This window comes from Chiloscyllium punctatum, chromosome 26 (assembly GCF_047496795.1).
Source record: "Chiloscyllium punctatum isolate Juve2018m chromosome 26, sChiPun1.3, whole genome shotgun sequence".
NCBI lineage: Eukaryota > Metazoa > Chordata > Chondrichthyes > Orectolobiformes > Hemiscylliidae > Chiloscyllium > Chiloscyllium punctatum.
This window is the reverse complement of record NC_092764.1, coordinates 75,663,859-75,680,062: the sequence shown is the minus strand read 5'-3', so window position 1 is coordinate 75,680,062 and position 16,204 is coordinate 75,663,859. Positions and strand designations below refer to the sequence as shown.

General features: G+C 45.2%; 1 protein-coding gene across 1 annotated transcript in view; it reads left to right on the top strand.

The window, feature by feature from the left end:
• LOC140453184 (endonuclease/exonuclease/phosphatase family domain-containing protein 1-like) overlaps positions 1–16,204 on the top strand; it is a 60,955-nt gene that overhangs the window by 17,173 nt on the left and 27,578 nt on the right. The window contains exons 2-3 of the mRNA XM_072547680.1: positions 4,744–5,599; positions 13,344–13,395. Of these exons, the coding sequence (XP_072403781.1) occupies positions 4,758–5,599; positions 13,344–13,395 (894 nt within the window). The 5' untranslated portion in view covers positions 4,744–4,757. The remainder of the gene's footprint in view (positions 1–4,743; positions 5,600–13,343; positions 13,396–16,204) is intronic.

Below are 16,204 nucleotides of genomic sequence, written 5' to 3'. Positions count from 1 at the left end.
TTCTCCCTATCTTCCAGAAACCCCGCACAGCCCACTTCTACCTCCTTCCCAAAATCCATAAACAGCACTGCCCTGGTAGACACATTGGTTCATAGAAACATAGAAGATAGGAGCAAAAGGAGACCATTCAGCCCTTTGGGTCTGCTCCACCATTCACCATGGTCATATCTGATCATCCAATTCAATAGCCTAATCCTACTTTCTCCCCATAACCTTTGATCCCATTCGCCCCAAGTGCTATATCTAGGTGCCTTTTGAATATATTCAATGTTTTGACATCAAATACTTCCTGTGGTAATGAATTCCACAGGCTCATCGCTCTTTGGGTTAAGAAATGTCTCCTCATCTCCATCCTAAACGGTCCACCCCAAATCCTCAGACCGTGACACCTGGTTCTGGGCACACCCATCAGCAGGAACATCCTCCCTGCATCTACCCTTTTTATATGTCTCGGAGATTCCCCCCTCATTCGTCTGGACTCCAACAAAAACAATCCTAACCTAGTCAATCTCTCCTCATACATCAGTCCTGCTATCCCCGGAATCAGCCTCGTAAACCTTTGCTGCACTCCCTTGAGAGCAAAAGCATCCTTCCTCAGAAAAGGAAACCAAAATTGCACACAATATTCTAGGTGTGGCTTCACCAAGGCCCTGTATATAACTGCTCCTGTGCTCAATCTCTTGCAATGAAGGCCAACATACCATTTGCCTTCTTTATCGCCTGCTGCACCTGCATGCTTACCTTCAGCAACTGATGCACAAGGACACCCAGGTCATGCTGCACTCTTCCAATTTACAGCTATTTAGGTAGTAATCTGCCTTCTTGTTTTAGCCTGCCCCACTGAACTTCACCATGGATGTGCATCCATCTGGATGGTTTGAAGGCTCTCTGCCTTCCTTGATAGAAGGTTTACACAGTCTCCATCCATTATCTCCTTTAATGCCTGAGCCTGTTCTCAGTTTGAACAGTTTCTTCTTTAACTCATCTCACTTCCTCACAAATGTGTAGCTACAGCTACCCGCGTGTCCCAGTTTTACCTGTCTCTTTTTGGAGCAAATGGAAAGTTCGTCGTTCCAATCCTACTCATGCCCGTACCTACAACTCTATCTTGAGTATGCCTATGACATTATTGGTGCTGCACCCTTGTCTGGAAATTGAATAAATTGAGAGTTTTGCTTCAAATTCCCACCCTGTCACCTTCACCTGGTCCATCTCTGATTCTTTTGTTCCGTTTCCACTTCTGGGGATAGGATGGCCAATGATATCCATTACAAAGTCACAGATTCCCATACTTACTCTCGTTGTACATCTGCACCTACTGCTTCCAACAAGGACTCCATTCTATTCTCCTAGTATCTCCACGTCAATCGCATCTGTTTCAAAAGATTCCACTTCCAACAGATGCACCACCATGTCCTCCGTCACCTTCAACTGAAGACAAAGGGCTGCATAATTCCTGAGCCATTTATAATACTTCGGCACTGGCACCTTCCCAGAACAATGATAGGGATCAATTTGTCCTCACTTTCTCCCTCATGTTCTCCATTTTCAAAAGATGGTTCTCCACCATTTCCGCCAAAACCAACAGCTTGCCACCCCCAAGTACATCTTCCCTTCCCCTCCCTTAACAGCATTTCACAGGGACCATTCCCTCTATGACACCCAGGTGTACCCCTCGATCACTCCTAGTCCTGCCCCTACCCAGCTCTATGGCACCTTCCCATGCAATTGCAGAAGTGTAACACTTGCCTTTTACCTCTTCTCTCTTTAGTGTCCAAGACCCCAAACATATCTTCCAAGTAAAATAGCAATTTATTTATACTTACTTCAATCTAATCTATGACATTTATTGATCATACTGCGGTCTCCTGTACCTTCATGAGACCAAATGCAGACTGAATGACTGTTTTGCCAAACACCTGTGCTCTGTCTGTAAAAATGACCGCAACTTTCCATTTCAATGGAACGCGTTGCTCTTGTGCTATGATTTCTGCCTCAGTGTTTCAGTGTAGCCCAATACAAGACAGAGGAATGATACCTTCTTTTCTGTTTAGGCACTTTGAAAATTAACATCGAATTCAACAACTTCTGACCATGAACACTGTCCTCCATTTAGATTACATCTACCCCTCTCCACCATTTCGTTTGCATGGTTTGTTCTCAGCAAAGCCAACCTATTTTTGACTATTGATAGCTATTATTAACACCTATTTTGCATTGACATCACTCCTTTCCTATCATTGGCACTCACTTCTTTCTTTTGCTCTGGATACCTTCACCCACTGTTCCATACACCATTCCTCCCCTTTGCCAACAACAACATTAAAAAAATCATTTAGCCCCATTCAATTCTGAAGAAGTCATTGAATTCAAACCATTCACTCTGTTTCCCTCTCCAAAGATGCTGCCGGACTTACTGAGTTTCTCCAGTACTTTCCGTTTTTATTTCAGACCTCCAGCATCCTCAAAATTTTGCTTTTATGTGGTGGGGAGTGTTTGGTATATTAACAACAATTTTAAATTAAGTGGAAAAAAAATCAAGAGGTAGGCTTTCACCAAACTAAAGATTTGACTCTAAATGGAGTAAACCTTCATTTGATTTGATCTATCTTTTTTCGGTTCTTGTGATTGGTTGCCTGGATTGGACTGAAGTGAAAACATTAACTAATTCATGGGCTTATGAATAAATCACTTGTAACTGTTGCAACAAAATATTATTGTTAATGTGGGATATAAGCTTACTACTTTGCAGTTTCTTACTGTAAATTTATATTTGAATGCATCAGAGGAGTGGCAGGTGATTGAGGAAGTATGGAAGGCTCCCAATTCTCCTCTGTAACAGGGCGCCAAGATTATTAGTTCAATTGTGAGTGCATCCAACTGGAGGGAAACCATACCCCTGAGACCAACTACAGTTTTAATAGCAAACTGCCTATCATTAAGGGCTTGTCTTCTCGAGGTTTAACCTGCAAACTGTTCAGCTGGGAGTGGTAGGGCGGGGGAGGTAACAGGAGAGCTCCAATTACAGAGCTGATTTGTTTAAATTCTAGTCTCTAATTGTAGCTAAAGGCCTTTTCGGCTCTACAGTTGCTTTTTGTTTTAATTTGCTCCATGTTCAGCTCTAATTTTTGTAGACGTCCATTGTTGGACATTCCGCCCTATGCCCTTGCTCAATCCTAGTGTTTACTGCAGTATCAAATGTGAAAAATCAATGCAATCAGTGGTTTCTGTCATTGCTAGCCAAAATTTCAAGTCGTACTAGTTTTCTATTCAAGTGGCATGTTGGACATAAACGCCAGAGGGGACAACGATGGGACAGTATCAATGTTACTGTTCTGGCAATCTATAGCCTGAATTATTACTTCACAGATGAGTTCAAATCTCACTATGACTGATGGGGAAATTTAAAATTCAATTAATTAATATGTCTGGACTAAAATACTAGTCTGCTTAATAATTATGATACTAATTGATTTATTAACTCTTCAGACTCATTGAGTTCATAGTGTCATAAAGTTATACCTCGGAAACAGACCCTTCGATCCAATTCATCCATGCAGACCAGGTATCCTAAACCAATCTAGTCCCATTTGCCAGACTTTAGTCCATATCCCTCTAACCCTTCCATACAGATGCCTTTTAAATGTTGTAATTGTATCCACCTCCATCACCGCCTGTGGCAGCTCATTCCATACACACCACCCCCTCTGTGGAAACGTTGCCCCTCAGGTCCCTTTTAAATCTTTCCTCTGTCACTTTAAATCTATTCCCTCTAGTTTTGGATTCCCCTACCCCTGAAAAACATCTTGGCTATTCACCCTCTCCATGCCCCTCATGATTTTATAAACCTCTATAAGATCACCCCTTAGCCTCTGACACTCCAGGAAAAATAACCCATCCATTCACCATCTTCCTGTAGCTCAAACTCTCCACTTCTGGCAGTATCCTTGTTAATTTTTTCCGCACCCTTTCAAATTAAACAATATCTTTCCTGTAGCAGGGAGACCAGAACTAAGGCCAGTATTCCAAAAGTGCAACATGATATCCCATCTCCAATACCCAGTACACGTACCACCAATGAAGGTATATGTACCAAATGCCTTCTTTAGCATCCTGTCTATTTGTGAGTCCACTTTCAAGGAACTATAAACTTGCATCCCGAGGTCTTTTGGTTCAGCAACATTAACTGTAATAAATGCTGGCCTAGATAGCATCTCATGCACGAATAATTTTTAAAAAGGAGGCACTATCAAATCTTTCTGGGCAGTTAAGAGTCAACGACATTGCTGCGGGTGTGGACTCCAGACCAGATAAGGATGGCAGTTACCTTCCCTAAAGGACATTAGGGAATCAGGTTGTTTTTTGTTGACAAAAATCAGTCAATGAATTCATGGTCACCATTAGACTCTTACTTCCAGATTTTCCTCACTTTCAAATTCCACTATCTGCCACAGCAGAATTCGAACCTGTGTCCCCAGAACATTACCCGGGTCTCTGGACTGACAATGTGGAGATGGATTAGTCACTTTTCACTGCTCTGGAGAACTCGTGCCTTGTATCACTGCTTTTAACTGGAAGGGGCATGTGGGTAATTTGTGCACTGATTTATTGCCAATTCCTTGTTTCCCAGGTCCAGCAATTGCTTAGGATATAACCAAAGTTGCTTTTAGAATTGGCCAATTGAGTGGGTTCTGTGCCTGCTGTTGGTGAGTGTAAAGGAATGATGGTGCCTTTCTCCTACAGGAAGACCAAGTGAAATGGGCGACCACTTGAGCCGTCACCAGCCGCTCCAGCACGAACCGAGACCTTCGCACCTGAAGGGCCGAAGACGGAACCAAGGGCCTTACCTCAGCGGGACGTGGAGCTTTGCGGACGCTTCCTACAACCGGGTTAACATCAACACGGCCACCGAGGAGGAGCTGATGACCCTGCAGGGCATCAACCGGACCCTGGCGCACAACGTCGTGGTTTACCGCCACAAGATCGGGGGCTTCCGCAAAGTCGAGGACATGGCTTTGGCGCCGGGGGTAGGGGCTGCGAGGCTCCAACAGATCCGGCCGGAGATCTGCGTGAGCAGCCGCGGCTCCTCGCAGCCGGTGGGCAGCCTGTCCAGCTTCGACCTGCTGTCCTCCACCCGAGTGGACGCCAACGTCGCCTCGGAGCAGCAGCTCGTGGCGTCGCTGGGCATCGCCCAGGATCTCGCGCAGCGGATCGTCCGTTACCGCGCCCTGCACGGGCCTTTCAAGCACGTGGACGGCCTGCTGCAGGTGGACGGCCTGGACGCGCCTTTGCTGAGCGCGATCAGGCCCAAAGTCAGCGTCTCCTTTCCCAGGCTGGCTCCCTCTCATTCGTGTGCCCGGCTGGGCGACAGGCCCAAACCAATGTCCTCTTACTACAGCCTGCAGGACCTCAGCCTGAGCCACGGCACTTGCGATCGGTTCACCCCGGTTTGGAACCCGGCTGAGGAGGCCTTCACTGGGATTTTTGACGGGAGGAAGGTAGTCCGTATTGGCACTTGGAACCTGCACAGCCTCACATTGGACAAGATCAATAATCCGGGAGTGAGGGAAGTCATCTGCTTGACACTGCTGGAAAATGGGTTCGTCACAACTTCACTCACTTGTAGAATTAAATTAGTTCTGACTATTTGGTCCAATTGCCACTTAGAGTCATACAGAACGAAAACAGAGCCTTCGGTCCAACTCGTCCAAGCTGACCAGGTTTCCTAAACTGAACTAGTATTATTTGCCGGCATTTGGCCTTTATCTCTCCAAACCTTTTTCCTATCCATGTACCCATCCACATGCCTTTTAAATGTTATAATTGTACCAGCCACCACCGCTTCCTCTTTCAGCTCATTCCATACACACAGCACCCTCTGGAAAAAAAAGTTGCCTTCAGGTACCTTTTTAAATCTTTCCCTTCTCACCTTAAAAGTATGCCCTCTAGTTTTGGACTCCCCTACCTTGGGGAAAAGACCTAGACTTATCTAGACCCTCATGATTTTGTAAACCACTATAAGATCATCCGTCTGCCTCTGGTGCTCCAGGGGAAAAAAATTCCAGCCTATCCAGCCCCTCCTTATAACTCAAACCATCCAGACTTGAACCTCCTGCCCCCCCCCCCCCCCCCCCACTTCTCACCCAATCAGCTGAACCTTCCAAATAATTCTTCTCCACAGAAGTATGTCTATATTCCCCTTTAATGCATCAATTCCCTCAGAACAGTAACCTGGAATTTCCAGAAGGTTTCTCCTGAATGGACTGAGAGTATTGCCCGTAGTTGCTTAACTTGGAAAACCAGAAAGGGCAGTGTGGAATTGAGTTCAGTCTGAGGGAGAATCTGGAAGAATAACTCTGGCTCAGGAAATGGGATTGTGTAGCTGGCAGGAGGTCGTGATTCCCTAAATTGTTCACAGGGTTCCTTTCATAAAACAGGCCTGCTGGTCAAATCTGGTCTGGTCTCACCTCCTCCACATTTTATATGGCTGGCTCTGAGCTGCTTTCTGAGGTGACCCAGTATGTCTTTTGAGGAGAAATTGAGTAGATTGAGACTAAACTGATTGGAATTTAGAAGAATGAGGGGTGAATCTTATATAAACAAGTAAAATTATGAAGGCAATAGGTAAGAAGCAGGGGTGTTATTTCCACTGGCAGGTGAATCTAGAACTAGGGGGCATTGCTTCAAAATAAAATGGAGCACATTTAAGACTGAGTTGAGAAGGAACGTCTTCGCCCAAAGGGTTGTGAATCTGTGGAATTCCCTGTCCACTGAAGCAGTTGAGGCTATCTCGTTGAATGTTTTTAAGGCAAAGATGGATGGATTTTTGAACAGTAAAGGAATTAAGGGTTTTGGTGAGCAGATGGATAACTGGAGCTGAATCCACGGAAAGATCAGCTATGATCTTGCTGAATGGCGGAGCAGGCTCAAGGGGCCAGACGGTGTACTCCTGCTCCTATTTCTTACTTTCTTACATTCTAAGTCGTTTGGATGAGATTGGCAGTAAATCCCAGGTAGATGCCCACATCCCAAATAAATAATGAGAAAAAAATCTTCCACACAATTTTAGTAGAAACCCTGGTGAAATAAGGTGATAAGCACCTTTTATCATCAACAGATGATAAGAAATGAATAGAAAGATCACCCAAACTGCTCTCTATTTCAGCAGCTGATCTACTCTTTCCCTCTCCACGCTGCCACAGAAGTTAAATATCATCCACACCACCCCCATTAGTTTCATCATAGCCTTAACATCAGTTATGAACAGATTTTTTCGATTTCTGGCTTCAGCTAATTTCCCAGAATGACTTTTCACCCAGTCAGTGAAAGACACCTTGAGAATCATATTATTGTTTCAAAACTGAATACAGATAGAAGATGGTGATTGAGTTTGGAAAGAACCAATCAAGGTGAAAAACAGAAGGACATAATTTTAAAATGCCCCAAAATGTGAATGATTTTTCAAAATAAAAGCCCTATGGAAAGAAAAGGGTAAATAAATATTTGGTTACCTAACACCTCACCATGCGATCAAAATGTCTAAATCAAACTAATTTCCTATAATTGTTGAGGTGTAGACCAATGTAATAGTCATACCACACGAACCAACATCTGTCGAGAATGTGGTGCTGGAAAAGCACAGCAGGCCAGGTAGCATCCAAGGAGCAGGAGAACCAACGTTTCAGACATAAGCCTTTCATCTGGAATGAGGCTTGTGGGACATAGTGCTGAGAGATAAATGGGAGGGGGTGGGGTAGCTGAGAATGAGATAGGTAGATGAAGGTGGGGGAGAAGGTGATCATTTGGAGAGGAAGGTGGAGCAGATAGATGGGAAAGGTGATGGACAGGTCAAGAGGGCGGCGCCGAGTTGGAGGCTTGGGACTGGGATAATGTGGGGGTAGGGGAAATGAGGAAACTGGTGAAATCCACATTCATCCCGAATGGTTGCAGGGTCCCAAAGTGGAAGATGAGGCGTTCTTCCTCCAGACGTCAGGTTGTAAGGGTTTGGCGACGGAGGAGGCCCAGGACCTGCATGTCCTTGGTAGAGTGAGAGGGGGAGTTGAAGTGTTCAGTGGGGTGGGGTTGGTTGGTGCGGGTGTCTGAGAGATGTTCTCTGAAACGATCTGCAAATTGGCATCCTATCTCCCTGATGTAGAGGAGACCACATTGGGTGCAACGGATACAGTAGATGACATTGGTGGAGGTACCGGTAAATTTCTGTCGAACGTGGAAGGACCTGAATCTCCACCAATGTCATCTACCGTACTCATTGCACTTAATGTGGTCTCCTCTACATCAAGCAGACAGGGCGCCAACTTGTGGATCGTTTCAGAGAACATCTCTGGGACACCCGCATGAACAAACCCCACCGCCACGTGGCTGAACATTTCAACTCCGCTCCCACTCAGCCAAGAACATGCAGATCCTGGGCCTCCTCCATCGCGAAACTCTTAACCACCCGATGCCTGGAGGAAGAACACCTCATATTCCCCCACACAGGATCAATGTGGATTTCGCCAGTTTCGTCATTTTCCTTCCCCCCCCCCCCGCCCCCCCATATTATCCAAGTCCCAAGCCTCCAACTCGACACCACCCTCTTGACCTGTCCCATCTATCTGCTCCACCCTCCTCTCTAACCTATCATCTCCTCTGTAGGGAGAACTAGCCATTTGGGTACAGAACTAGCTCAAAGGTAGAAGACAGAGGGTGGTGATGGAGGGTTGTTTTTCAGATTGAAGGTCTGTGACCAGTGGAGTGCCACAAGGATCGGTGCTGGGTCCACTACTTTTCGTCATTTTATATTAATGATTTGGATGTGAGCTTAAGAGGTATAGTTAGTAATTTTGCAGATGACAGCAAAATTGGAGGTGTAGTGGACAGTGAAGAATTATACCTTGAATTACAACAGGATCTTGATCAGATGAGCCAAGGGCTGAGGAGTGGCAGATGGAATTTAATTTAGATAAATGCGAGGCGCTGCATTTTGGGAAAGCAAACCTTAGCAGGACTTATACAATTAATGTTAAGGTCCCAGGGAATGTTGCTGAACAAAGAGAATATGGAGTGCAGGTTCATAGCATCTTGAAAGGAGATTTACAGGTAGATAAGATAGTGAAGAAATGCTTTCCTTTATTGGTCAGAGTATTGAGTACAGGAGTTGAGAGGTCATGTTGCGGTTGTACAGAACATGGGTTAGGCCATTTTTGGAATATTGCGTGCAGTTCTGGTCTCCTTTCTATCGGAAGGATGTTGTGAAACTTGAAAGGGTTCAGAAAAGATTTACAAGGATGTTGCCAAGGTTGGAGGATTTGTGCTATAGGGAGGGGCTGAATAGGCTAGGGCTGTTTTCCCTGGAGTATCGGAGGCTGAGGGGTGACCTTACAGAGATTTATAAAATTATCAGGGGCATGGATAGGGTAAATAGACAAAGTCTTTTCCCTGGGGTGGGGGAGTCCAGAACTAGAGAACATAGGTTTAGGGTGAAAGGGGAAAGATATAAAAGAGACCTAAGGGGCATCTTTTTCACGCAGAGGGTGATGCGTGTTTGGAATGGGCTGCCAGAGGAAGAGGTGGAGGCTGGTACAATTACACCATTTAAAAAAGCATCTGAATGGGTATATGAATAGGAAGGGTTTGGAAGGATACAGGCCAGGTGCTGGCAGGTGGGACTAGATTGGCTTGGGATATCTGATCGGCATGGCTGAGTTGGACCGAAGGGTCTGTCTCTTTGTGATTTTTATATCAAAATCATCTTTTATGATTTTGATCTCCCTAGCACATTCTCAGCTACCCCCAACCCCACCTCCCTCCTATTTATCTCTCAGCATCCACCCACCCCCCACCCCACCCAACCGGCCCACAAGCCTCATTGCTGAGGAAGGGCTTTTATCCGAAACATTGCAACTCCTGCTCCTTGGATTCTGCCTGACCGGCCGTGCTTTTCCAGCAGCACACTCTCAAGTCTGATATCCAGCATCAGCAGTCCTCACCTTCTCCTAACCAACATATGTAACAGCATTAAGACATATAACCAGTTCATCTATGTCAAGGTGTTTCCAGTACAAAGCAATCTGTCCTCACTGATGTGTTGTAACCGTGCAACGAGTTGCAGTTACATATTGCTAGCCATGCTCGTGGCTGTTTCGATCAATACAACATGAAGTAATCACAATTGACCCATTACAGAAAGGTGAATTAACATTATTGAGTCAACACAACACATTGAATTTCCTCTTAAAATCTGCATAAGTAAAAGCAATTCTGCTTTTACGACGATGCTGTGCTGAATAACTGAAGGCTCTATCCAGCATTTGAGAGACCAGTTTGAGTTCAGTATTTGCCCTAGGGTGGATATTCTAATAAACAGGTCAAAATTCTTTATTCCACCCATCCACCAAACTCGGTCAGATCTTGGGACTACCTTCACCATATTCAAGAAAGCAAATCTGGTGAAGTGGAAGGAAATCAAATTAAAAGTTCTGTCATTTTCTGAAGAAGAGTCATTTTGTGCTCAAGCATTAACTCTGTGTCCCTCTCCACTGATGCTACCAAATCTAGTGCATTTCTTCAGCAGTTTATTATTTATCAAAATATTTATCAGTAATGCTCTTTTATCCTCCCACCCGTCCCTGTGGTCAGTCAGCTGACCAATTTTCCAACATTAGGGCTATCGGCATAGTGTAGCCAGTCTTCTGGCAACCATTTGATTGCTCTTTGATTTGAGGATCAAAGAGCAGCAATGTTTTAACTTCTAAAGCTCCTCAAAACTGTTGTCTTTCAAAGTTTGTGAACCTAACTTTCCTCAAGGTTCACAACAGAATCTAACTGAAATTCAACATCCCTGCCGATTCCACAGGCTAAAACTAGTTGGATCGGGTTCCATTGACGCTGGAGGTCCCCATAAACGTTGTGAGTGGCAGAATAGTCACACTCCTCTTACATGGTCATGATCCCAAGAAGGGAGAGCTGAGTCAGGTACTTCCTACTTCAGGAATTCCACTCTTCCCATGGCTCATTCATGACTTTGTGTCCTACTGAAGAGCTTTAGTCTCAGATACAATAGAGGCTAGTCCTTATTAATAACCTGACTTCGTTGCTACTGTAATAAACCCTATGATCTAATTGGTCACAGCATTGTCCTGAGAAATGAACCAGTGGTTAGCTGTCACTTGAGTTGAAACAAGCACATTAAATGTACATGTTCTTTCTGTTAGCAAAGATCAGAGCAAATACGTGTGTGAATATACATCATTTCCAGTGCATGCAAATGTACAAGAGTGCAATCTGAAATTGGTTGTCATTTAACACACTCAGGATTATCCAGAAAATGTTGTTCAATTGCAGAATCACATCTAATGATGGATGCTATAGTGGTTTTTGCAAACACAGGCTTGTTGTGTATGGTCAGTACCTTGCTTGGTGCAAACAGTCGAAGGAACGTGCTTTTGCAATATGATCAGCCAGTCTTTGGGCTGTACAGTCTACATATTAGCGTCACAGTAGCATTACAATTCTTATGCCATATTACTATTTGTGTGATTGGCAGTGTGTCTTTTTGGTTTGACAGCATCCAGTTAGGGTGAACACAGTTCATTTGCAAGAGCATGAAACAGCGAGTTTCACCTGTTGTTCAGACTTTTCCGATACCTCCCCTTATTGGTGATCTTGTGATTTGTGCTTTTGAGTGCAAATGAAACGTTTCAATAAGAAGTGCTTGTTTTCAGCAATACTCCAGTTCTGTATTACCCAATGACGATTTGATCAACCATTCTTTGTGTTTCTTCTCCCTTAATTATTAACTTCTGTCTGTACATACTTGCCTGAATAAAATTTAGTTTTGCTCCCCAAATTATCCCTGGATATGGTTATTTGGTAAACAATAATCAAAACTAAAGTAAGAGGAGATCAAATTAATTTTGATGTATTTAAGCAGAAGCTGAATGAGTAAATGAGAGAGAAAGGAACAGACATTTTTGTTGATCAGATTAACCATATGAATGTAGGGCAGAAGTAGATGTTTTTGCCTCTTGAGCCTGCTCTACTATTCAGTAAAGTTATGGCTGATCTGATTAGTCCATGTTCCCACCTTCTCCAATATCCTTTGTCCCACTTGCTAATCCAAAATCTATCCACCTCTGCTTAAAGATGTACAAAGATTCTGCTTGCTTTGCCTTTCAGGGCAGATCGTTCCAATTGCATTTGAGGAAAAAAAATTGTTCTTGATTGCTGTCTTAAATGGGTGAACATTTACTTTGTTAAATGAGGACATACTCCCACATGAGGGAACATCCTTCCCAGTCAAGACTGTACACCTCTGACTCGCTGTGCAGGTTAGGTGGATTAGCATGGGAAATGCAGGGTTACAGGGGTGGGATGAGTCTGGGTGGGATGCAGAGGGTTGCTGTGGACTCAATGGGCTGAGTGGCCTTCTTCCACATTGTAGGGATTCTTTGATGTATTTTAGGAATACCTTCAGGTCCCATCGTCCAAGTTATTAATGTTAAATAAACTAGAATGAGAGGAGACTCATATATAGCATGACAACTGGCATTCACCAAATGAGCCAAGTTGCCCTTTCTACATGTAATCCCATTGATGTTTGCTTGTCAAGTGATTTAGTTGGGGCTGGGTTTTCCAAATCGGGTCCAGGATCATGAGTGGCTTCAGTTCCCATATTGGGAACACCAGAAAATGGCCGAGTGGGGTATCGATTGCAATTATCCAGGAAGTGACCAGGTACAAAGCTGCCCCCAGGAGCCAAGACTGATTAAGTATGCAGCAGAATTGGGAGGCCAGGTCAGAGGACAATTCATGATGTCTGGCTGGACACTTCCTGTAGGCACTAGGCAGAAAATGCCTGCTGAAGAATGACACCATTGTAAAACAAAACACTGACCTGACAGAGGTGGCCACGATGTGGAGGGGAGCCTGTCTTTCACCCTGTGATACACACAGCTCTGTGGAAGAGGGGTGGAATTAAGTGATGTTGTTGGAAAAACCAGTTCCGGGCTTCGGCCTCACTGATTTGTGGGGTCGGATGGGATGGGGGGGTGGCATTTGTTTGCAATTGCACGTTTTAGTAGTGACACCAATTCAACTGTGGCTGTAACAAAGCCAAATTAGCTAGGCATCCTTGGTGGGTAACTGGTGCCAGTCAGACTCTGTCTTCAGCGAAATCTTGGACACAGGCACCTTGCAGAGTTGAGGTTCTCTGTCCCACAACTCTGCATTCTCCAACAATGTAAGATTCTGTAGTTCTGATCTCAGTCCTGCCTCCCTGGGAATGAGCAACATTCACTCGGCCTCTCGGTAAAATGACTGATGTCAGGTTGTGTCTTTGGCAGGATTAAATTATTGGCGGTACAGGAAATACTGGATGAAGATGCTTTGGAAAAGGTAAGTCCCCGCTGGTTTTTATATTTAACTGTGTTTTACATGAAAAGCATAAATACATAATGTATAGTATATAATTGCAAGCTGAAAGAGGCCATTCTTTTTAAGATAATCCAATCCTTTCCTTTGACAGAACCTGTACCTGGAAAATTATGAAAATATTTAGTCATCTTAGTGCATTCCAGTGCTTAACCACTGCTTTGAGAAAAAGCTTTTTCTCATGTTTCCAATTTTGCTTTTGCCAATTACCTTGAAACAAGTGTCCTTTTTTTGCAGCAGCAGTAGAACCACCAATGGAAGCAGTTTTTCCCTGTCTAATCTGTCTATCACATCTCCCGTTAACCTTCTCTTTCTCAGGGAAAAAAAAATTGTCCCATCCTCTCCAATCTATCTACATGCCTGAAGTTCCTCATCCCTGGAATCTCATGTGTGTAAATACTCCCAACATCTTACTCACTTTAAAGGGGAATTTTCCACAGTGTAATGTTTGCCTTGACTGGGCTGTTACCTCCTGTGGTTTCTGCCATTTCCACAAGATAACATCGACGTAGTGGGACATTTTCCATTCAAGGCATTTCTGTATCAGTGGCAGGGTGTAACTGAGGCTCCAGCATATGACAGTCCAGTCAAGTATTCCTGTTATCTTGGGGTTAGCAAGTCACAGTCATGAGTTGCACTATGAACTTTGACCTCCTGAATATTTCCAGCATTTTCCATTTGTAGTCGACAATCAACCTTTGGAGAAACTGGCAGAGATAACACGTGACAACTCCCAGTTGGGACTTGGGAGACAGACAGTTCACTCACCCTATGCACACGGAGAACTTTGCGCACAGAGTGTGTTTAGTTTCAGAGCGATCAAAATTATTACTCCTATAAATCAAACAAAAAAAAATAGGGAATTCAAGAGATCCAAAATGTTGGTCAATATCAGCTCAGGAGGCCCAAACCTTAGATTTTAGGCTTTGTTCGAATTGGAGTCCTGACTGCAGTACGACTGTTGTGGGAGGTTGACTGTCGGAAAAATTTTGTCCAATAGAGACCACACAAACTAGATCGGATGATATTGACATGCTCGGATTAGTGGTGCTGGAAGAGCACAGCAGTTCAGGCAGCATCCAAGGAGCAGTGAAATCCACGTTTCGGGCAAAAGCCCTTCATCAGGAATAAAGGCAGTGAGCCTGAAGCGTGGAGAGATAAGCGAGAGGAGGGTGGGGGTGGGGAGAAAGGAGCAAAGAGTACAATGAGTGAGTGGGGGAGGGGATGAAGGTGATAGGTCAGGGAGGAGAGGGTGGAGTGGATAGGTGGAAAAGGGGATAGGCAGGTAGGACAAGTCCAGACAAGTCATGGGGACAGTGCTGAGCTGGAAGTTTGGAACTAGGGTGAGGTGGGGGAAGGGGAAATGAGGAAACTGTTGAAGCCCACATTGATGCCCTGGGGTTCAAGTATTCCGAGGCAGAAGATGAGGTGTTCTTCCTCCAGGCATCTGGTGGTGAGGGAGCGGCAGTGAAGGAGGCCCAGGACCTCCGTGTCCTTGGCAGAGTGGGAGGGGGAGTTGAAATGTTGGGCCACGGGTCAGTGTGGTTGATTGGTGCGGGTGTCCCGGAGGTGTTCACTAAAGCGCTCCGCTAGGAGGCGCCCAATCTCCCCAATGTAGAGGAGACTGCATCGGGTGCAACGGATACAATAAATGATATTAGTGGATGTGCAAGTAAAACTTTGATGGATGTGGAAGGCTCCTTTAGGGCCTTGGATAGAGGTGAGGGAGGCGGTGTGGGCACAGGTTTTACAGTTCCTGCAGTGGCAGGGGAAAGTGCCAGGATGGGAGAGTGGGTTGTAGGGGGGCGTGGACCTGACCAGGTAGTCACGGAGGGAACGGTCTTTGCGGAAGGCGGAAAGGGGTGGGGAGGGAAATCTCTGGTGGTGGGGTCTTTTTGGAGGTGGCGGAAATGTCGGCGGATGATTTGGTTTATGCGAAGGTTGGTGGGGTGGAAGGTGAGCACCAGGGGGTTCTGTCCTTGTTACGGTTGGAGGGGTGGGGTCTGAGGGCAGAGGTGCGGGATGTGGACGAGATGCGTTGGAGGGCATCTTTAACCGTGTGGGAAGGGAAATTGCGGTCTCTGAAGAAGGAGGCGATCTGGTGTGTTCTGCAGTGGAACTGATCCTCCTGGGAGCAGATACAGCGGAGGCGGAGGAATTGGGAATACGGGATGGCATTTTTTGCAAGAGCTAGGATGAATTACACCTCTTCCCACCCTACCCCAAGCAACATTCTGATAGTATCTCTGGTTCTGGAGGTTTCTTTCTTCTTCGCAGGTAGGTGTTAATCTCTCCTCCTGAAGTGGTGAGGTACTTCCATTGTCTTGTCCTGGGAGCATTGCTCTTGCTGGTACCTTTCTGTCTGACCAGTTCTTTGTGTGGCTTTGGTATTGCCTGGAAATGCAGATCAGGAACCTTCTACCTACCACCTTCCCTGGCAGTCTAATGGTTAGGATTTGGCGCTTTCCTGCCACAATCGGGTTTCAATTCCTGTTTAGTGAACGAGACTTTATGTATTCTGCTAATTGATTGGATGGATTGGTGACGCAGTGGTTAGCACTGCTGCCTCAGTGTCAGGGACTCCGGTTTGATTCCAGCCTTGGGCGACTGACTGTGTGGTGTGTGTTTCCTCTGGGTGCTCCAGTTTTCTCCCACATTGCAAAGATGTGCAAGTTAGATGGTTTGGCCGTGCTAAATTGCCTATAGTATTCGGGGATGTGCAGGCTAGGTGGATTAGTCATGGGAAGTGGGGGGTTGCAGGGGTGGGTCAGGT